Source organism: Clarias gariepinus, chromosome 22 (assembly GCF_024256425.1).
Source record: "Clarias gariepinus isolate MV-2021 ecotype Netherlands chromosome 22, CGAR_prim_01v2, whole genome shotgun sequence".
NCBI classification, from domain to species: Eukaryota; Metazoa; Chordata; class Actinopteri; order Siluriformes; family Clariidae; genus Clarias; species Clarias gariepinus.
The window spans coordinates 16118889-16142138 of NC_071121.1; the positions used below are offsets into that span (position 1 = coordinate 16118889).

General features: G+C 35.1%; 1 protein-coding gene across 1 annotated transcript in view; it reads right to left on the minus strand.

Moving 5' to 3' along the window:
• Positions 1-4211: 4211 nt before the first annotated feature.
• chl1a (cell adhesion molecule L1-like a) overlaps positions 4212-23250 on the minus strand; it is a 41041-nt gene continuing 22002 nt past the window's right edge. Inside the window, exons 11-26 of the mRNA XM_053483369.1 lie at positions 22755-22895; positions 22171-22282; positions 21621-21787; positions 21350-21515; positions 20290-20414; positions 19888-19989; positions 19574-19771; positions 18337-18407; positions 17580-17802; positions 16975-17090; positions 14835-15039; positions 14374-14496; positions 13976-14155; positions 10567-10698; positions 6360-6432; positions 4212-5563 (exon numbers count right to left, since the gene is read on the minus strand). Coding sequence (XP_053339344.1) covers positions 5377-5563; positions 6360-6432; positions 10567-10698; positions 13976-14155; positions 14374-14496; positions 14835-15039; positions 16975-17090; positions 17580-17802; positions 18337-18407; positions 19574-19771; positions 19888-19989; positions 20290-20414; positions 21350-21515; positions 21621-21787; positions 22171-22282; positions 22755-22895 — 2321 coding nt within the window. The 3' untranslated portion in view covers positions 4212-5376. The remainder of the gene's footprint in view (positions 5564-6359; positions 6433-10566; positions 10699-13975; positions 14156-14373; positions 14497-14834; positions 15040-16974; positions 17091-17579; positions 17803-18336; positions 18408-19573; positions 19772-19887; positions 19990-20289; positions 20415-21349; positions 21516-21620; positions 21788-22170; positions 22283-22754; positions 22896-23250) is intronic.

Consider the following 23250-nt stretch of genomic DNA (forward strand, 5'->3'; position numbering starts at 1 on the left):
TATTCGTCCCGCTGTAGCAAGAGGGCCATCAACATCATCAGAAATCCCACCCACCCAGCTCATGACTTGTTTACAATTTTACCATCCGGCAAGCGCTACCGCAGCTTGCGCTGCAAGACCACAAGACTAAGCAACAGCTTTTTTTCTCAAGCTATCAGACTTATCAACTCACTCAAAAGATAACATGGACATGTTTAATTTAACATAACAAAAACAGCACAAAGATAAATACGCACAATATAATCATATATCTCCATGCTGCTAGTTGCATTTGCACTTTACATCATGTATATTTATTGCACTCAATTAATTTCAACCACCATGCTGCATTTCTTGTGAACACTGTAATATTTAAGTGGTAACCCGCAACACTCTAAATGTCCCATGTTATGTTTACTGTCTCACTGTCATAACCTGTGTGCACCCCTGTTACTGTTACTTGTTGTGTCCGTTTGTTATATGTGAGTTATTTGCACTACTTTTTTTTTTATCCTTTTGTGCACATCTGGAGTCTGAAGAACAAAATTTCGATCCGATGTGTAAATTCTGTTTGCATGGTCGTATTGACAATAAAGCTGACTTTGACTTTTATGTTACCTGACAATACAGTAGTAAATTATACCTTGCCAAGTTAGCTTAAGCATTTGGCTACACATCTACTTTTTGTTACTTGCATTGTTGTAGGTGTCCAGCATATTTAAGAGTTTGTCAAGTCCGAATTAGACAATGTTGTTTACAAATGTGTGTATTAAAGCGGTTTTAATTCAATGTTACAGAAAGCTGTAAGGAGCCTTCATAAATCAGAAAACAACCCACATAAATACAATTCACAAACTGGATAAGAAAGTTGTTTCTTTACATGCTATGTATGGGGTTTTACATAATCATTTTAAATGTAATTAATGATACTACTCTCTTTCCACACAGAATAAGTTATGATCAGGCAGTGATGACCCGCTGGAAGAATTAAAGATGACTTTTGCAGATGCAGACCATGAGTGTATAAAGGGTAATTAGAAATTGGTATTGTAATTATTTTCATGTAACTTTATTTTTGTCCCTCTAATAATTTAAATAGTTTCTGTCACTTATCTGATTTTTTTTTTTTTTTACCAACAGGTTAAACATTGCAGAGGAAATACTTTTTGTCTCGGCCAGGAAAGTCTCAGCTAAGAGACTCCATTAAGACAGGAGCTAAAAACTGACAAAGATAAGTAAGTGTACAAATTCATCTATGTATTAAGTTCAGTACATCTCAGAGTGTTTTTAGGGGTTACATGTCTGGTGTGTTTTGCAGTTGCTGGAGTCCAGGTGTAGAGTCGTTCAAACAGATGCAGTGAAAGAACTGTGGCAGACTGCAATACTGAAACTGATGTCCGATGAGGAGGATGCCATTGCGTGCCATGCCATCAGCGTGTAATATCTAATGGGACCAAGCTAGAAGGACATTTATTTTGGACATCTAACAAGCACTGGTGTATGTTTGTTTTAGTATTGCTTTTAATTTAATTTCACCTTTATAAATGCACATTTGTTAATTTTTTCCATATTTTATGTTTTTTGTTCCTTATTCTTACTTTGCTTTGTATATTTATTAATGTTTGGTTGGATTTAAATAAAAAAATTCTGAATCAATTCTATTGTAATTTTTTTAAGGATGTGGGAGGTGTATAGTATTGTGGGGGCGGGGTGGCGATAGGGTCTATCTACATACCTGACCAATAACCAATCAATTCACTAAGTTATGAGGGCTTGGGTTGGGCTAAATAAAAATATCCCAATAGATGTCAGGGTTTTGAAAGTGTTTAAAAAAAAAAAAAAAAAAACAACCAATCAATGTTCAGATAAAAAAAACAATAAGGGAAGAGCAGAGTTGGGCAAAGGTGTAAAATGCAAATGGAGCTTGTGGTGTGAATATCTCCTGACAAAATCCTTGAGTGGATTATTTGCCATGGCAACAAATGGCTGTTACATGGAAGGTTTCCTCAGCAAGATACATCCGAATTGGTATCAATCCGGAAGTATCCTAGCTTGGTGGAATTTGATGTATACGCTCGTAGATACTTCCGAAAATCAGTGGTTTATACAGGAGTTTCTTAGTACAGATACACATCTTTTCATGCAGTGTTCATAGCTGTAGTTATGTGCATAGATTTTATTTTGTATCCTTTCACATGATCTAAAAGAAATTTTGATTAGTTAGACTAGGCCACCTGATGCTCATTGTAGGCAACTTCATGTCCGGCATGGGCACTTGCATACACAGCAAGCTGCGATGCCTTCTTCTCACTTCACATCAGTCACGTTAGTGATTCTTGATCACCAATGACCCTGTCGCCAGTTTACTGGTTGTCCTTAAGTTGAGTACTTTTGGTACAGTAGGTACTATCCACTGTATACTGGGAACACAGCACAAGACCCTGTCATTTAAACATCACACTTTTCAGCCTTCAATACATCAACAGTTTAAAGAGAACCAACTGATTAATTCCTGTCCCACCTCTGTACGGATTCCATTTTAACAAGATATTCAATCTTACCTTTTTAAAAGGTACAGCTAATTTGTGTATAAGTCTATCAAAAGTATGCAAAACAGTGCAACTGTGAGGTGAGGCTACTGTATACACTTCAGGCCCAGCATACGCTGCAGGATGAGACGGTGGAATTTGAGGTGTTGGAGGAGTGTTTCGTCTAATGCTGATATGTGAGACTCATTTAGACAATGTCACTCACTTATATGTGAGACAATGTGAGACTCATTCAGAAAATCTATATATACATTTTAATATACTGTACAATACTGGTATATTTTTTCCTATTGTTTCTGCCTAATATAATATAAAATTGTGGCTCCATGTGTAAAATCTTTGCTCACATCTTTACAGGGTGAGTTTGAATACAGTGGACAGTTCGGTTGACGAGTTTTAGCACTGGTGTTGTCAAGGATTAGTATTAAAAACAGTAGGCCATGTTTTGAAGTGGGCATAAAATTAGTACAAATTGATGTTTTGACAAATTAAGTCTTGCATAGTTTTGTCACAATTTTCTTATGTAAAAAAATTGTACATTACATACATCTTAGTGTACAATTTATATTTCATGTAATTTTATTATTATTGGATTTTATTAGGTTTTATTATGTGATGACTACTTTGAATTTAAAACATATGTATTTTTACATGCATATACATTTTTAATCAAGACATGATGGATGCACAATGTATGATTCCTGGAACAGGGCACATCTAAACTAATCAGAATACATTACATTTTTCTATTCTTTATGCTTTCTTTAATAAAGACCATTTTATTCCTTAAATATTTAATTTGTTTTTTTTCTGATTAGCACTGATAAGTGGTTTTCTTAATGCTACCCTGTGTAGTTCCAATGCCATGAGTTATTTTTGCATGGTGTGCATGGAAATGCTCTTATTTTAACAATTAAATATTGCCATGAGGTCTACTGTTGTTTTTTATTATTTAGTTTAAGATTAATATTCAATTATTTGTCACATGTACCTTATAGCAGAGTGAATGGTCTGTATCTGAGCCAGGATACAGAGACCCCTGGAGCAGAGAGGGTTAAGAGCATTGCTCAAGCACTTAACAGCGGCAACTTGGCGGTGCTGGGGTTTGAACCCCTGCCCTTCCAATAAGCTCATGTTTCAGTGATCTCTGATGATGATAGATTTATGCCTTACCAGATGATTTGATGCCTTACCAGATTTTAATAATGTGTTGGACAGTTGTTAACCCAATTTTAGTAGTTTCATCAATCTCCTTATTCTTTGCATTACTGTATGTGGGGAAACAGAGTAATATTAGTTCTCATGGACACAGAACGTGTCTTCTGACCTGGTTGTTTAAGAAATAAGAAGCTACTCATTGCGTCAGTTAGTGCTAAACAAGTTGTTAAAAACACAATAATATAAAAACTTTAGTAATTATGCAATGAAAGGCTTTTCCTATTTACCTAAGCTTTACCTATTTCCTTAGTTAAATATGTATGTTATTATGCTAGTGGTGTGGCTTTCCATCTTTTCTAATGAGTTGATTTTAGCACTTCCATATAGATTTTAGTTGGCAAACTGTATCCCATTTGGAAGAATACAGTAAGTGCCATATCAACCAAGAAAAGAGATATCTCAGCAACCATGTGGGCTTTTATTATTTAAGGGTCTTTATGAAAGAATAAAGGCAAGGTGTCCCACTGTATATTTACTTCACTTTTATTTTAAGTTATCTGTAAAAACATATTTTGTGAAAATAGGTTGAACATAAAGAAAAACACATTAACAGGTTATATACATATCTGTTCAAAGACAAGACTTTCTTGAGATTCTTGCCCTGATAATATGGCAGGAAGTTTGTTATTGTATGGAAGTGGCTGGTGAAGTAATTAGCAACATTTGATCTAAGCTTCCTTTATAAGTAAGCTTTATAAGTATGAGTCATTGTTTCTAGAATTTTCTAAACAAACATTTTAAAATGTCAGTATAGATGGTATTTACAAATATTAAAAATGGAATGTACAAACATAAAAAATATAGTTTCACTCATAAAAAACTACTTACATTCTGTACAATAAAACACAGTTTAGGAAATAAGGTAGAAGTAGGGATAAACTAGAACACCAGAAAAAAATGTCATGCATTAAAATTGCTTCTAATTACAATCTCTTGTGTTGACAAGATTACTCCTGTAAGGACAGTAATTTCTAGGAATTCTATAAACATTCAAAAAATGTCCTCCAACAAATTATCTACTATGCCTATGTGTGCATGCATTCTGTATATGATTTAGAAAATACTGCCATGCAAGGACGAACGTATGGGTCATCAATTTTCTATTTTCCCTCTGGCAGTGAAATGATCAATTTTAATTCATTACATTGCTTAAAAGAAATGTGTCAGGTTTTCAAATATATGCAAGAATCAGAAAGTATTGTTAATCGATTGCATCAACATCAAAGGAAACCCATTTGTTCATAGGATCTGAACTTCATTATGATTTTTTTAAAAGGACACTTTTCCCATGCATATCAGGTCCATGGAATCTAACAAAAATGCTCTGTTTTTACAAGTAAGTGAGGCACCATGTCCACTTTTTTTTATTTTATTTTCCTGAACAGAACTGACTGTGTCCTGAAAACCAAAGTGTCTAATCCACCCAGTTGTTGAACATTGTAGTATACTGCAGCTAATTTTCACATAAACAAGAAACCATGGTTGTTATATGATGTTAAGTTTGTGTATTTCTCAGTGTTTGCTACCCTTCGCCCACACAATTGGACTCTTACTATACATCCATCTGCGTCTTCAAATTGCGCACAGCCTTCCTCTCAGATTTAAATACTCTAAAAGAATAAACAGCATCTTAAACTGTAAAGTCCATGGATAACCTTTGTTTGATGCCAACGTATTCACCAATGAAAGATCCATCCTCACTGAACTCGCATTCCTCATTCCCATAGGTGGTAGAGCTGTCCAGGCTGCTGCTGTCGTCTTTGATGTCTCTTAATAGGGTAGGTTGACTTCTCTTAAGAGGCTTTTTATCACTGTAACTGCAAAAACAATACAATGCAAAGTGACTAACTTTCCTGCTGGGCTACTCTATCCCCCTGACAAACAATCCTTGAGTTGGCAAAATATACTGTATAATTAAACTAATATTTTATTTAAATTAAACAGCAAATGTATTATAAACGGATAAAAATAAAAGGCACGCTATGTTTTTAAACCTTGCCTTAGAGGTTAAACCACAAGGTTAGGACATATGCATCAAGCATGGAATGACATTTTGCGAGTATGAAGCTTGCAAAACAAAGAAAATGTTACAAAATAGCAGCTACACTATTTGTCAGTGAATAGCTTCAGTAGTACGACCTAAACATTGCCTTATAAAGCCCCAAAATAAAACTTTTCTACCAAATAAATTATCAAATTAACCACAATCAAGTAACAGAGGATGAGGAACTGTAGTTTTTCAACATCGTCAAAAAGTTTGTTCTGCATAATAATAATAATCATAATAATAATAATAATAATAATAATAATAAATAATTGCTATTTCACTTAAAAATTACTCGTCCTTCCATTGGCATTTTTTTTTACATATTGGTTGAGTTAAGAAAACAGAACAAACCAATAAAATAAAAATAAAAAATCTTTACTGTTGAGTCTTTGCTTACATAAGGCTGAAATGTGTTACAACCATACTCAAGACAATTAAAGAATAGTGGATGTCATATAAGGAGGTCAAAGCTTACCACCTTGAAACCTAAAATAAATTATGCTTTTTGCATATACAGTACTAAAGCTTCCCATTACCATCCAACCACAGTAGAATGTACTATTTACCTGTATTCACAGGAAGTCTCGTTATTCGTGCCTTTAAAATCCAGATGTGGTCGCATGTCTTCCTTCTCTTTCACTGCAATGAAAAAAAACATTAACCAGAAACTACTATTTTTTATGTCACATGTTTATTGCAAAGCTTCCAATTTTAACTGTGAGATAAAATGTAATGAAAGGGTTTTCTGTTTCCAATATTTCTGTGTTTTAAGAACATTGATTACTTTCAAGATGTGTATAAACATCAGAATAAGTAAAAGTCCACCTTTACAGTGAACTTATAGAATGACTGATAAACTTGGACTCACCTCAGCTAAGTGTGCTGAAGTTTATATGCATACGCGCGCGCGCACGCACGCACGCACGCACGCACACACACACACAAGGTGTTTATAGTTTCAAAGTTCTTTCTATGTCTTTCATTTCAAATATTTTTTACCCTTTTATCTTCTTTGTGTTAGTTATGACCTCAAGCCTGTTTTTGCTTACATATTTGCCTATTGATTTGTATAATAATAAAAATATATATTTGCAACTCATTCCTGCAGCTCTCCTGATTTTCACACAGAAACCCCTGAGATAAAAATGTATACTGCAAACGTAAATGGATCAAAAGCAAACTTTTCCTTTACTGTATCTCCAACATTGTAGAAAAGGGTGTAGCACAACAGTTATGCTTTTACCTACGTAGTAATGACATTAATAAAATGTATTATTCAGGATGGTGGTATGGTTAGTTAGTTATTAGCATTGTCCAGGGTTAGGGGTTTGAATTTGATTTCTAGTCTGTGGGCACGGAGTTTGCATTTTATCATGTGCTTGGTGGGTTTCCCCTGGGTATTCCAGTTTCCTGCCATATTCCACATACATGCAATGTAGGCTGAATGGCATTTTCAAATTGCTGTGTATGAATATGAGTGTGAGTGTGTGCTTTTGCTTTGTGATGGGTTGGAATCCCAACCAAAGTGTTCCTTGCCCTATACCCTGAGTTCCTGGAGCTAGTCTTCAGGAACCCAATGACCAGAGGCAATGCTTGTCAACAAGAAAGGCAACCAACTGATTGCGGCCCCCAGGGGCTTTCTGAAATTTTTGGCCTAGTGCCCCAAAACCCTCTAGGATCGCCTCTGTCCTCAACCCAAAAGAAGATGAGCAATATACAGTAGACAATGCATGAAGAGATCAGTCAGGATTTAGAACTCATCATAGCACAGAGTGTTGTAATAGTGGTTAAACTAGTAAATTACCTAATATAGTTTTGTGTCTACATGCTTGCCTGAACTTGTTGTCACTTTTGATGCCACTGATCATACTATTCTCCTTTTATCGACCAGCTCATTTTAGAGATAATGGAACAGCGCTCTCCTGGCACAGATCATATTTTATTGATCATTATCAGTTTGTAGGGGTAAATGATGATATTCTATCCACAAGCAACCATAGGTGTTCCACATGGTTCTTTTGTATCCCTACTTTTTTTTATACAGTTTATGCTTCCTTGAGATTAAATTGTTTTTAAACATGGTATTAGTTCAACTTTGGATGACAGCTGTATCATTAAGCAAAGCCAGATAAGAGACCTCAGCTTAATAAATTTGAGAAATGTGTACTGGACCTTAAACACTGGGTGCTGACTACAGCAGAAATTCATGTACCAAATCCATATACATTCAGGAGCAAGATTGATAGCAGATGACCTCATCAGCCAACTGCAGATTCTGACAGATACTGTACATTAATGTTGGTTTTGTCTATTTTATTGTAATAAAACTGATTAACCAGCTTCCATCAAATTACAGAATGTATCTTACCATCAACTTTTATTTGACCAAGCCACCTAAATATCTAATTTACACATTGTCAGGAGAGGAGATCCAGATCCAGGTGATTCTGGTATCTTATTATCTACATCCACACCATATAATTTATTACCTTGAACCTCAAAGCTGTGAAATAGCAATCATTTCAATTCTAACATCCTCATCACATATACTGTAAATAAATACACATGCATGAGGATGATCAATGGAATGGTTTTCTCCCCTATGAATACCCAATACTGGTATGTAAAGGTTAATGCCCCTCAATTGCTTCAAGAATATACTGTATCCATCATTCTGTGATATTGTGGTCAGAGATAAATCCATATATCGATGATGTCTTGATCTTTTAAAACAGACTTCGGTCTCATTTATACTGTAGGTTTAACCATAGGCAACCAGCGAATCAAGATGAATGACCACAAGATAGCAGCAGTGACTGAAATTGCAACATTTCTTTTGCCACTTTAGAAGGAACCTCGTGTGTGTTGGGCTGAACTCACACTACTACTCAGAGGTGGTCAAATCCAAACTCAGTCTGAATTTTCAGTCTGCAGAGGCCTTCGTTGAGCTCAGGAAAAGATTCAGATTAGCTTTAAGTATTATCTTCATCTGTAGTGTCATTTCATGGTGAAGCCACTAAAGATCTACGCATTTACAGTTATAATTATAAAAGTATATCTGATAGAGCAAAAAACATCTCTGGCAACAATGCCTGAAGTCCTTTTTCAGCAGAAGAACCTGAATTTTTATGGAACACCTGTTTGATGTGACACCACATATGACCTTTATCCAGTTACTGATGTCAATCACCAGGTGGCCAAGGTAATTCTTTACAACTCCACCCATGCATATTACTCATATAAATTGTTTCCAGCAGACAAGAAATACTATGACATAGACAACTAGGAAAGTCTGGCTCTCATGTTAGCACTGAAGAACTGACCTTTCAACCCTTTTTAGCACTGATAGATAATTTGGTTTATGTGACTGGTCAATTGACCCCTCATCAGGGCAGGTTTGCTTTATTCTTTCCTGGTTCAATCTGTCAATTGTTTTTTATTATGATGTTCCAAGAATGAAAAGGGCAGATTGCCCTGAACAAAATTAGGAATAGCAATTAGCAAAGAGGGTAATTGCTATTCCAATTTTTTTTGAGGGTAGAACCCATTATGTATCTTAGCTTATCTGACCCCAAAACCATGACCAAGAAATTAAACATGCCCTGGGGACAAAGTCTAAACCTTATAATTGCATAAAAAGTGATGGTATTTACACAACTATGTGACAGACTCTTAAATTGGGCTTATATTGCTAGCCAGCGGACACATACCTGCTGTATATCCTTCCTATCCAAATATTACAGCACAGGTACTGGTGATCCGGATGTTACTATGTGATCTCTTGCAGCATGTATCAAATATCCATAACAATAAAACACAATACATTAAGTGCAATGTTATGTAGGTTCCCCTTGTCACACAAGGGCAGCTCAGGCTCCTTGAGGCATGATTCCACGAAATTGCTGTGGGTAATACATGAAAATGTTAGCACTGGATCCGTTGAGTGGTATGGGTTACACTGTGGACCCTTCATGGATTAAACTTTTTTTCTGGTGGATTCCATGAGTGGTCTGTTATTTGGACACCAGGACACCAACAACCATGAACTCTGCAAGTCCCCATACATGGCAGCCTGTGATGGACCAGGTGTTCTTTGTATTGTTAACTTTTTATTGTGGCCAACACTGACTTTGATCAGCAATTCATGCTACATTGGCTATTCTGTGGGATAGGACCAGACAGGCTAGCACTTGGTCCCCAAAGGAATAGATGAGCCTTGCATACCCACTTCAAAAAGTATACATTCTGATAGTAATAACTGTGATCAGTCTATCCATAATTATAATAATTGAGGGGTTTTCTCTTACATCCTATATATGTTATCTTGTATAAATGTTGTATCACACATTTTGACAAAATTTATATAATGGTCAGAATGTGTTAAGAGCCCAAGGTGGTAACTTGTATATATTAAGTGTAATATCTTTGCATTTGTAATAATAATAATAATAATACTAATAAAAATACAAAATGCTATACACTTGAAAATATTACTGCTTTTCTAATTCATTGTCTTTGTCAAAAAAGTCTTAGTTTTTTCGAGTAAGAGTCACAGTTTGGTAGCGAAGAAAAATCAAAAGATGCTTAAAATACTTATTGTTTTTGTGCATAGTATTATGTTTATGTGCACTTGAAATTAAATCAGTAAGAAAGAGCTTTAGGAATGTAGCATAAGTAAAGAAAACTACAAAGCAGATTTTTTTTCTTAGTTTGACTGACACTACCATGATGTAGAGAGTAAGGAGAGTACTTTAGAAATCAATACATTCATACCTGCATATATTCCTCTTTTGTTCTTGTTCACAAAGCAGGCAATTAGAGCTACAAGGGTAAGCAGTGCCACGGCACACATAATACCGATGAACCAACTTGTAGATGAGATTCTGTCATGTACACCTGCTGTATCTGCAAATACAAAATATAATAGGCATTAGTTTACAGTCTAACAAAAGTGTGTATGTGTGTGTGTGTGTGTGTGTGTGTGTCTGTTTTGTAATACTTTAAACTCATAGACAAACCTATTGATGGACAGTCCTTAAGCATGTTATGAAGTGCATGTCTATAAAAAGACTTCCCTTTTAAGGTTAAACACATGAATGAGGTGAGAAAAAATTATCTGACATAAAAACAGAGGAGAAATTTCAATACTGCACTCAGGTGATCATGCAACTCATGCACCTCCTTTATTACAGGAGATATTTTAAAACACCAATTAGCCTACTCTACATGTCCACAAAGCCTACTCTAGGAAACCACCAATCATGGAAGAGCATGCAAACTCTACAGTATGTTCACGAGGGGCAGATATCAGGCCCTTGACTCTGAAAGGGCCACAATGGTAACCACTTAAGAACTACTCCTAATTCCAGATATGCAGCAGCAATAGAGACAGGTTGTAGATGTGTCAGTCATATTGAGTTTGCTGAGGTTACCATTATGACATAAGGTAATATAATATATAACTATACCGTTCAACCTTGGATTGGGAACATAATTTGTTCCAGAAATGTGCTTGTATATAGATATATAAGAAATAATTGAAACTCTGATGATTTGCTTCCCAACCCAAAAATATTCATATAAAAATTATTTATACAAAATATAAAATAAAAAAAACAAATTAACCTGCATTTTACCATTGAAAATAATCGTGGCTGTAGTGATTGAGATCAGAAAGTGGAGAGGGAGAAGGCTGCCGTGTAGGATGACTTTCATACAAACACCTACGTACGCACACGCACTGAGACCAAGCATGGGAGACGATTACCCGCAATTCCGCAGCACGAGAGAAAGAATGACCATTGGCTTAATTGTGATCATGTGATGCTTTGCGTCAAAGAAGCGCATGCATGCTACATACATGATACCCAATGATACTTGGTACTTGTTTATCATGACTTGCTCATTCAAGTCAAAATTTATTAAAAATGTTTTGCTTGTCTTGCGGAACACTCGCAAACCGAGTTACATGCAATCTGAGGTTCCATTGTATACTGTAAAGTAATTAAATATGACTAAGGAAGTTATTAGCCACAAGTTTAAGACCTCATCACTGCTAAACGATTTGAGATATCAAAAATATTTTCACAATTTCATGTTGGAAAAAGTAAAAAATATAGTTGCAAGCAACAATGATTAGGCCCAAGCACCTCTGTCATTGCCACTAGACAGACAGTGGCCACAGAGTCTAATGAAACTGATCAAACAATGTACATTGATATATATTTAGTTTAAAGGGATTTTATCCTGGGATTTCAAAACTATAAAATAACTCATGTAATTTGGTAATTATGTAACAGTCAGTTGTTATTTTAAGAAACGTAGGTAACGCTTTTAGAATAGTTCCTTTAAGAACACCATTGTCAATTGCATTTGCAAAACTTATCAAGCACCATAATAGTATCTCATGAAGACCTTCCTAGGAAAACAAGACCTAAACTTACCTCTGCTGCAGAGGAGAAGTTAATTCAGAGTTACCAGCCTCAAAAATGTCCAATTAACAGCACCTCAAATTAGAGCTGTTATGAAGGCTTTACATTTACAATAAGAAGAAAGTGTTTTATCTAGTGGATAGTAGTTTAGTACTGAGTCAGTTACACTGATAGTAGTACATTATTTGCCATAAGTTTAAGGCTCCTCATGGCTAAATCATTTAAAATTTGTAAAATCCCTTTTAGAACCTCAGGGTTTTTTCACATCATATTGGGCCCTGTTTGGTCAAAACCATATAAATCCCTCAAGAGGGGGATCAACTTCAATTGGGTTAAACAACCCAAAATAAATGACTTTCTGTTGAGCAGATCCCATGGCAGATGGTACAAAAGTCATTTAGCTGAATGAGATCTAAATGTGTACTGGATCTCATGCATATACGTGCAAGTGCATATGGGCTATGCAGCAATGTTCAATGGAGCGTGACAATGGGGCGTGACAGTGTTCCACGGGGTGCTGTGAAGGTGCACACCGCGGGCCCGGTCACTCTGGCCTTCCTTATAACCACTTGCACTCACTTGCAAGATATGAGAACATTAATTTGCTTCTATTAAATCCTCGCCATAGCAACCCGATTTAAGTAATCATAAATTCCTGTACGGTTTCAAATCAGACATGTCTTGATATTATTCTGCCTGATTTAGACTCAAATCAGATAAAAATAAGGGACAAAATATTAGAGATTGAGATATCAGAGAGTTTGTGGTGCTTTGACTGAGACTCATAGTAGTCATATTCATGTGATCTGCTTCATACTCTTAACATAATCCTTAGGTTTCATGTACATCACTCAATGTACACAAAAGTTATTAGCCACTTCCTGTTTCTTTTTTATTCTCTGTAAGTTTAAGGCATTGCCATGGCTGAACTGTTTGAGATCAAAAATCTTGAGATCATATTGGCCTGGTTTGGTGGCGATGGTACAGTATTAATTCCTTGGCAGAAGTGCTGTATATTTGGGTGCATTTTGCAAACAACTTAAAATAACTGACTTCCTGTGGATTTGTCTTAATGACATATAGTGCAAACGTTGTTCAGCTGAAGGAGATGGAAACTGTATATGAATATGTGCAAGCGTGTATGAGCCATGCAGCTCATGGGGGGCTGTGGAGGGTGTGTGCTACTCCCAGGGCCAAGCCACACTGACAATGGCAGAGATTTAAACCTGTGATTTTCATGAGTTTTTAAAAAATGAGATGAGATAATTGAAAATAAATAAATAAATAATAGTAAAAAAAATGCACTGAAGAACAAGAGGGCCCGCCCTTATTCATTATGATGACATGACTTTGTCACCACGCTTTAGCCCGGAAAATAATAATCCTTAGAAAAGCAATAGGGTAGTTCACACCCTAAACTTAATAGGGCAGATGTCCTAGTGCTTGGGCCCTAATAATCTTTAGAAGAACAAGAGGGCCCTTCACACACTATGACATAATAAAGCTGATGTTGTGCTTGGGCCTTAATAACCAGTTTCAAATTAATACAATTATCCATACACAAAAGATTTGAAGTAGATCAAGCAATGTTTTTATTAGTTGGTCTTTTTATGTGAAAAATAAACACACACTCAGGAGAACAATGATAATATGATTTTTTTTTACCCTGAAAATCTATGGGACACAAATATTAGGCCTTTTGACATAGACACATCTGGCCCAGAGTCTAGCCACTGCATGGTCTTACTTACGTGCTCCTGAACCAGTGGACCCCTCTTCACTAATAGCTGGTCCACAGCCGACAAGTGTACAAGCGCTCAGATAGAACTTGTAGTAGCCATCAGTCTCCAGATCATTTAGAACCAACTGTGTATTGTCTGGTCCACTGATATTAACTCTGTATAGTTCACCAGCATCCAGTGTATCATTGGCTGAAAAGAGTCAGATGTTATTTTTAAGGTTTGTTCATGCATATTCTCATTTAGACAAATATCTTTATTAAAGCTGTTCTAGAAGATTTGTTTTAGACATAGATGTGCCTAATTTTCATTTAAGCACTGGTGAAATAATGCAACTTTAGTCTTTATTAATGAAACATTTCAGTCTTTAAAACGTGTGATTGAAACGGAAAAGAAGAATATAGGCATACTTATATGGTACTGCAGCTTGTATCCAGTGAGAACACCATTGGCCTCAAGTGGTGGAGCCCACACCAGTGTGATTGAGTTATCCTGTGGATTTGTAGCTCTGAGCACAGGGGGGCTTTCAGGAACTGCATAAAGTGAACACCATACAGTTATCATACTTTAGAAGGAGCATGAGAATGCAGTTGCTTAGGAGTTTGTTTTATACAATGTAATTATTACTTATTATTTAAAATGTAAGTATACTTAAAAAAAGTCACTGTATTGTGAACAAAGTCACTGTATTGTAAATAAATATACTGTAGAGGTTTGGTAATGGTAACTATACATACTAAACTCTGAACATAAAATTTCAAATGACAAATTTCTAACAAGCCATTTTAAACTAAGCAGTATAAAGATTTATACATTTTTCAACTTCTTGTGTCTCCCTATTTAAGGGGTAAGTGATGCAATTAGTTCTTGCCTCCCTGTGGTGTTGTAAAGGTGATTGGGCTGCTACTGGGTCCACTGCCTTTCCTGTTAAATACATGAACATTGAGACGGTATTGGGAGAAAGGTTTCAACCCAGACACTATGGTATGACTCTGATTTCCTGTGAGGGTCAGAAACTGCTTCTCAGCAGGAACTTCTATGGAAGTCAAAAGGCTTTGTGTTCTCCACCAATGCACCTGAAAAAGGAAATAAAGGGTACAAAAAATGGAAATTACAAAGGAGAGAATGATCAGGTAATCTGAAACATACACTGCCTGGACAAAAAAGTTGTACACTCAAATATTTCATTTAACAACCTTTTGCTTTAATTGGGCCAATTTAGTGACCAATTCATGTGTAAAAATTATTCTTTATGATCTTAAAACCAAATTTTCAAATTCAAATTCAAAGTTTATTTGTCACATACACAGTCATACACAGTGAAATGCTTGTACGACCGCCAGTGACCTTAAAAAAAAATAAAAACCGCCAGTGACCTTAAAAGAAAATAAAACTATATATAGTGAATAAATATTAATAAAAAGAAATACGAAAGAAAATGTAACTAGTAAAAATTTAAACCAGGTCAAATCCAGGAATATCCCCGTGGATCTTCCTGGATTTGACCTTCATCTGGAAAAAAAGGTAATTTAGTAGATTCAGGTAGTTAGTTGGCTTCATTTTATTGCCTGAAAAATGTTCAGTCTAGACCTGACAAAATGAAGTAAGTACAGATTATAGTGGCCACTATTCATGATGGATGCATGGCTTCAAATGTTTCCATACTTACAACGACAAGCATACAGCTCTTAAAAATAAAAAATAAAAAAACTAAATTAAACGCCCCAAAACTGGTTCAAACCTATTAACTCATTTTTTTTCTTCTTTTTTTGTAATTTATGGAACATTACCCTAAATTCAAGTAGCCTATTAAACTCTTTTTACCTTTGGTTAGATTTTTATTGTTTTTTTTTTTTGTATAAAACAATTTGTATTACTGAAGGGTTGGACCACTGGTTTTAGAAGCACTTCAATTCAGATAAATACTGTAGGTATAAGTGCCATCATACAGTATTATTTACAAAATAGATTACACAGTAAACCACACATCAGGATCCATTTTTGCATTTTAGTGTCTTTCTTATGAGTAATAGGACTAAAATATAGAAATAACAAAATAACCTCTGTAAATTTGGGCACCACCACAACAGACCTGTTTTTATACATTTGAAGTGACACGAAGCCACACAGAAGCATGAAAACACTGATCATGCCTCAACTTGATTAAAACTTAGACAGAATATAGGCACAACTTTTTAAATTCTTGAAAACTCCATTATAACTAAGACAATATATTATTTATGTTAAAATTATTTTTGTCAATCTTGGGACCTTTTTATGTATTCCTTTTGTATCTTATAACTAAGGTTGATGCATGATCAATATCCCCACACTGCCATATGACTTCACATCAGTGCAAATGCCAAACAAATCTGTTACAATGACACCCAAATCCACAGAAACTACCCCTTTGATTAAAGTTTTTTTTATTTATTTTCAAACTACACAGAAGTAAAAACACAGGAAAACACAACAAAAGAGAATACAAAACCAACCCCCCATCCCCCCAACACCAGACAAACACAAGGATGCCATAACAATCAGATGTCCATAAAAAAAAATCTAAAAAAAAAAGAGAATCTTCCCCACACCCTTCCTTTACAGTACAATATTATCTGCGTTCATGCCCTCAGCAAAAGTTAAGAAAGACTGCCAAATATTATAAAATGTACCAGTAGATACTCTAACTATATACCTAATTTTCTCAAGTTCAAGGTAGTACATCACTTCCCTTATCCAGCGGCTAAATATTGTTGGATCAGGGTTCCATTTAGTCAAAATCAGTCTCCTAGCCAAAAGGAGCAGAAGGCCAATATTTTAATTTTCCTTTGGTTAAAACTAGTGTTTTCTTGGGGCAAAGATTTTTATTGTTTTTTTTTCAACTTAGGTTTAAAATTGTCTTCATTCATTTAGAAATGTATTTCTCTTACATTCAAATGCATAGAAAAAGTGTTCAAGTACAAGCTCCTTGCTCATAGTTAGATGATGTTTATCTACAGACAGGCACTCACATTGTAACCTTGAAGATGTCCCCTGAGCTGAGATTGTTGTACCGGGGACCAGGTGACCTGCACCAGTGTGGAATTTAACACTTCTACGTACACATCCTCAGGAGCTGCAGTTGGCACTGGTGAGAAAAAGATAGCATTAAACTCCAGATACCACTATCACTCCAAACAAGGATGATTGGTGAGAGAGTAATACCTACAGTACGGATACATTAATATGCTATAACTAACTAGTATTAAGGAGAATTGATGACATCCAACATAACTACTGTAAGTAGCTTACAAGCTTGTAAAACACATGAGATTTATTTACAATGTGACCTGTTATTTATTTATTTTACACTTTTTGTATTCTATAAGCTTAATATTACATATTATAGTCAGTCTAATCCTATTATGAAGGAATGCCCCATACTGTATGATATCAGTAAGCAGAAGCCAGTCTGACTGCATAATTTGGTTTTGAAACTATCAATAAATAAATATAGATATTCAGATACAATTTGTAAAGACCCAACTACTTCAGCTTCCTGGCCTTGTGTCCCACCTGGCTAAATGTTATGGATCCTTATACATTTAAGAACATACAGTAGCAGTACTTTACTCACAGTCTTCACCAGAATATCCAATCTCAATTTTGGGTTCCACTGCCCAACCATGATTATTGTGGGCCTGGACCTTAACCTCATATGGAACAAATGTAGGGGTGCCTTTTACAACAAAGGAATGCCTTGTCACCATCGTCTCGGTCCAGCTTTTTTCTACACCCATTTGCCTATAGCTAAGTTTGTACTCCAGACCAGGTCCATTGTGCTCGATAGGCATCAAAGGCTTGAATACAAAGAAAGTAAAAAAGGCCATTAAAAAGGTCTTTATCAATTTATTTATTTATTTATACTACCAATCATGCAAAATTAAATTAAATTAAGGTAAATTACACAGCACAGGAAAGAAATTTACAGAAAAGTTACAAATGATCAAGGTAGGTTAGGAAGCAAGATTAATTATTATAGCTTTTCATAGTGTCACTGAAATCCAAATATCAATAGTAAGGTTATAACACCATATATTCATTATATATTTGTCCTATAAAACAAATATTTTATATACTCGTCATATTATTACAAAAAAAATGTAACTAGATAAAAACAAATAAAAACCCTGACCAATGTTTGACTGATGGTACTTTGAGTTAGTAACTCAGATACAGTATATCCAATGATAAAAATCAAAGAACTTTTAAGTCACCCTGGATAAGAGTGTCTGCCAAATGAGACTGCCTAAATGTAAATGTATATTTCAACTGCAGTATATATACTGTAAATATATATATATATAAAAAAGACAGCAATGTCAGTTTGTTACCTCCCAAGTAATGTCCATTTGATGAGGTGAATGACCCTCAATCTTTATGTTTTCTGGATTCCTATCTGGGGCTGTTATGGGGGAAAGCTGTGTTAATAAGAGGTGTCCTTACTGTACATATATTATCAAATCGCAAATCTGCTTGGGATATTTTAAGCATTTATCAGTTCTTTCATTCGCAGTCCTTTCATTTATTCATCATTTATTTCCCTCTATGTATAAACATTCCTGAAATTCCTAAAATTTTTAAAAAGGTTAAGGTAGTAAATCCTAATCCTATTACAGATCAGTATCGTACTGTACGGTGGCCCTGAAGTGCAAAACAAATTAACACAACTGAAAACAAAAAAACAAAACTGAAAACAAAATAACAAAACCCAAAACAAAATAACAAAACCCAAAACCAATACGTTTTTTTTTGTTTTGGGTTTTGTTGTTTTGGTTTTGTTATTTTGTTTTGAATTTGTTAATTTTTTCGCATTTTGTTAATTTGTATTGCACTTCTCGGCCAGTCAGATACAAACCAGAAAAGGTAAGTATAGTTTGCGAATGAAATTCTTACCGCTGATTGGACGAGACATCTGTCACTCAAGATATACAGGAAGTACTGTAGTAGCGGTAGATTCGTGTGTGTGTACGAATGTGCAAACATGTACTGTCCTTATTGTGGTTTCAAATATGGCGTTCTTACGGTGGCCCTGAAGTCAGTTTTGTTTATTTTTTTTGCACTTCAGTTCACGGCCACCGTAGTTTAAAGTGAAGTACAACACACAAGAAACAACGATAGAGAAACAAGTTCCAACTTCCTGTATATCTTGAGTGACAGATGTCTCGTCCAATCAGCGGTAAGAATTTTATTTGCAAACTATACCTCCTTTTTTCGGTTTGTATCTGACTGGCCGAGAAGTGCAATACAAATTAACAAAACGGGAAAAAAATTAACAAATTCAAAACCAAATTAACAAATCCGATAACAAAACAACAAAACCCAAACAAAATAACAAATTAGTTTGGGGTTTTTATATTTTGTTTTTGAATTAGTTATTTTGTTCTCCCCGTTTTGTTAAATTGGTTTTGAATTGGTTATTTTGTTTTGGGTATTGTTGTTTTGTTTTTGTTTTCAGTTTTGTTAATATGTTTGGCACTTCACGGCCACCGTAGAGAGTATGGCAATGGATAAAGAAACATGAAATGTGCTATAGAAAAGACATTCCCTTATCAAGAGGTATTTTCCTACCAGCAGGAGGAGTTTTGTATCTCTCAGAGGGACTGCTGGGATGACCTCTGCCAATGGCATTGACAGCGCTGACTCTGAACTGGTAGTTAATATGTCCATATAATGAGAGAGGAGCAGAGTTCTTGTGGCCAGATACTCTTAGCAGTGGCCTCCACTTGCCTGGTTCCCAGTCGTTCTCCTCAAATTCGATGATGTACTCTGTTCAGTAATTAGTCATTAATTACATAAAGTTATTTGAATACACTACAGAGTAGCTCGAAGTTGCATATCTTTTAAGATTTGCATAAATTGTAAGCAGTCAACATGTACAGTACCTGTTATGCTGCTGTTATAGTCTTTTGTAGGCACCCAATGTAGCTTCACACTGCGATCTCTCAGATCAGATAATGTTAAGTCTACTGGAGGGTCAGGGACATCTAAAATAAATCATATATACAGATATATTAAAAGCGCAACATTTTTCTAGCTAATTTATTAAGGACAACATAAACCATAAATATTATTATGACTTATTAAAAATGACACATTTTCACTCTTTTGAACTATGTGTTTGCATCACCCTTTGTTGATGTATCATTATTATCATACAACAAGGCTGTATTGTTTTATTTTGTATTTCATTCATTAATTACATTTAAAAAATTTTAAATTGTAACAGGTTGCAAAAAATGTTGGTCATGAAGAACGAACCATAAATGTTTAAAAATAAAAGATACCTAGAACAGTTATATATGCAGATGCTGTATCTTGGTCAAGAGATGTTCTAGCAATACACGTATACAGCCCTTTATCGCTATGGCTCACGTTGTTGATCTGCAATGTTCCCTCATCAATGTAGAATCTGTGGAAATCAAAACCATTATTCAGTACTATTAAACAGTTAGCAGTTAGTACTGGAAATAATCAGATGAAACAGAAACAGTAGTTCCTCATTCCAACTTGATATTCTTTAAAAGGGTCCAATTTCAGTCATGTTTTTTTTTTTTATTACAAGTACAATATATGCTATATGATAGCAATTTTTATGCTACTCTTGATCAAAACAATGATTGGCTTTAAAAAGACTTTACATTTTTATATATACTGCCTGGCCACAACATGTCACACATTTTAAGATTTCATTTGCTTTGATTACATCACTGTGGTGATGAGTTGATGTGTAAATATGATACTTCATGCTCCCACAATCACCCTTTCACAATTTGAGTCCTGGAATATGGCTGTACCATTAGGGAAGGGAAACATTATTGGTGTGATACGCTGGTCCTTTAGTACAGTACATTCAATTTGTCATTTTATTGACACATAATGATGCTGAACCGAAATCTGATCTAGTGACACAACCCCAGAGCATAATACTGCTTCCAAAGTCTTGTACAGTGGGCATTATGAGGACAGTATACATGATAGGTGCCTTGCTTCACTCACTTCTCGTATTCCCTGATGGATGCATCATTCTGAAATAAGGTTAGTCTGGACCTTTTTTTTTTTTTTTAACATATTATGTCCATTTATAATTTTTTTTTTCAACAACATTTCTTCCACAAATTTGACGTGCAGCACTATCCTTTCAGGTTTTAATAATGTGTTGAAGAGTTTTTAACCCAGTTCCAGTACTTTTAAATATTGTTAGTCCTGTATCCTTCTAAAATGTCAAGTGTTTTTTTGGCTGGGCAATGTATTTACAGTTTCCGGACTAAAGACGATAATACTTCAATCGTTATGTTAGTTCACATGCAGTCATCTAAAAGACTAAAGTCAAGGTTTGCTGCCCACCTTAAATCCTCATTGTGGTTAGAATATATCTTTTTCCCATCCTTCTGCCAGAAGATTTTCAGCTCATCAGTGAGTGACTGATTATACTTTGTCTTGCACAGAAGCTCTGCCATGCTTCCCCTTTTGATCTTCATATCTTGAGGCGGGGTCACAATTTTGATTGGTTCTATCATAAAAAAATGCATAAATTTCACTGACCATAATCTCATGATATGCCATATAATAGAGGAAGAATAGTGTCAAACTATTTAGGTTCAAGACCACTGCTCACCTTTTATATGAAGATTTGCTATAATGCTGGAGTTGCCCTCTGAGTTGGTAACAGAACAAATATATTTTCCTGTGTCTTCCATCTCAGTTGTATAAATCTGCAGGGAGCCATTTTTATGAACAAAGAATCGTTCGCCTACCACGGGACCTTCAATGCTATCTTTTCTCCTATATAATTATAAACAAAGTGTTTATTAAATAAAATTAAATAACACACTTAACCTGTATCCGCATGAAACAATAATTAGTCACACCCAATCAGGTAATTTGGAAACACGGAGAACATACAAAACATCATGCACACAGACTAGGGGTAATATTCAAACCTTTAACACTGAAAATGCAAAGCTACTAAGCTACTGTACTGTACCACTCAGCAATGTGTTAAACTGTTTCTTAAAATGAATTGAATCTTAAAATAATTCAGCAATGACCTGTCTACTGACAATCTTTATTTATGAATCACCCAGAAAATATTAATAATGTAAAGCTATAGTGATATGAACAGAGAGAATAATAAATTAGCATTTCCAAAACATAATAGAACTGACCAGTGTATAACAGAAGATGGAGAACTAAACACTTTGCAGTCCATGATGACACTCTTCCCACACACAGCACCATAATTTACTGAATTCTGTGTCAGGATCAAAGGAGGAAGATCTAGAAAAAAAAATAATTTCTTTTTGTACTTTATTGCTTTAATGTTGCATTTTGTTTTGACATTAAGTTGGATTTATGTGACACTGAATTTAAATGAATTCTTTGCAATATAGGTTCTTGACAAATAAAAAAAAAAATATTGATTTGGTAGGTATTTAGCTTGGAAAAACTTTCTTGGGCTTGTTTATGGGAAGTGGTACACAGAGGGAGTTACATAATTATTTACATTTAGGCATTTGGCAGACGCTCTTATCCAGAGCGACTTACATTTTTATCTTATTATACATCTGAGCAGTTGAGGGTTAAGGGCCTTGCTCAAGGGCCCAACAGTGGCAACTTTGGTGGTTGTGAGGTTTGAACCTGGGATCTTCCGAACCGTAGTCCAATGCCTTAACCACTGAGCTACCCCTGGCCCCATAATTATATTTCAGGTCTACAGTATACTAGTGTAATACAGATTACCATTACTTACTTATGATCAAAATGTTTGTGTTGCTCAGTATATTGCCATGTTTGTTGGAGGCTTCACACTGATATGCTGCACTATTATTTTTATTTGCTTCGTAAAGGATAAGAGTGTTATCTTGCACTATGATGTTGGATGAGTCGAATTCTGTAAAAAAAAAAGATTGTTGTGGTTAAATTTACTAAAGTAAACTGGTATAGTAGTCAGCATATACAAACTTAATACATTTTAATATTCAAGAATTATATATCAATTAAAATGAGACGTTCTCAAAAATGTCAGTATCAAACAAAAAATGTGCTGTTGTCCAAGGTCAGAATTGCATGTCACTGAGGCATGCCACTTCTTTAGCAAACACCCACATGAACCAACATACAAAGGTTTACAAGTAAGTCTGTAAAAAGTGTTCCATTGAATGTGTAATTTTGTACCTGGTCTAAATACTGACATGTACTTGTAAAAACCTTACTGTGCACATTTACTGTAATTAAACTGTGAACAG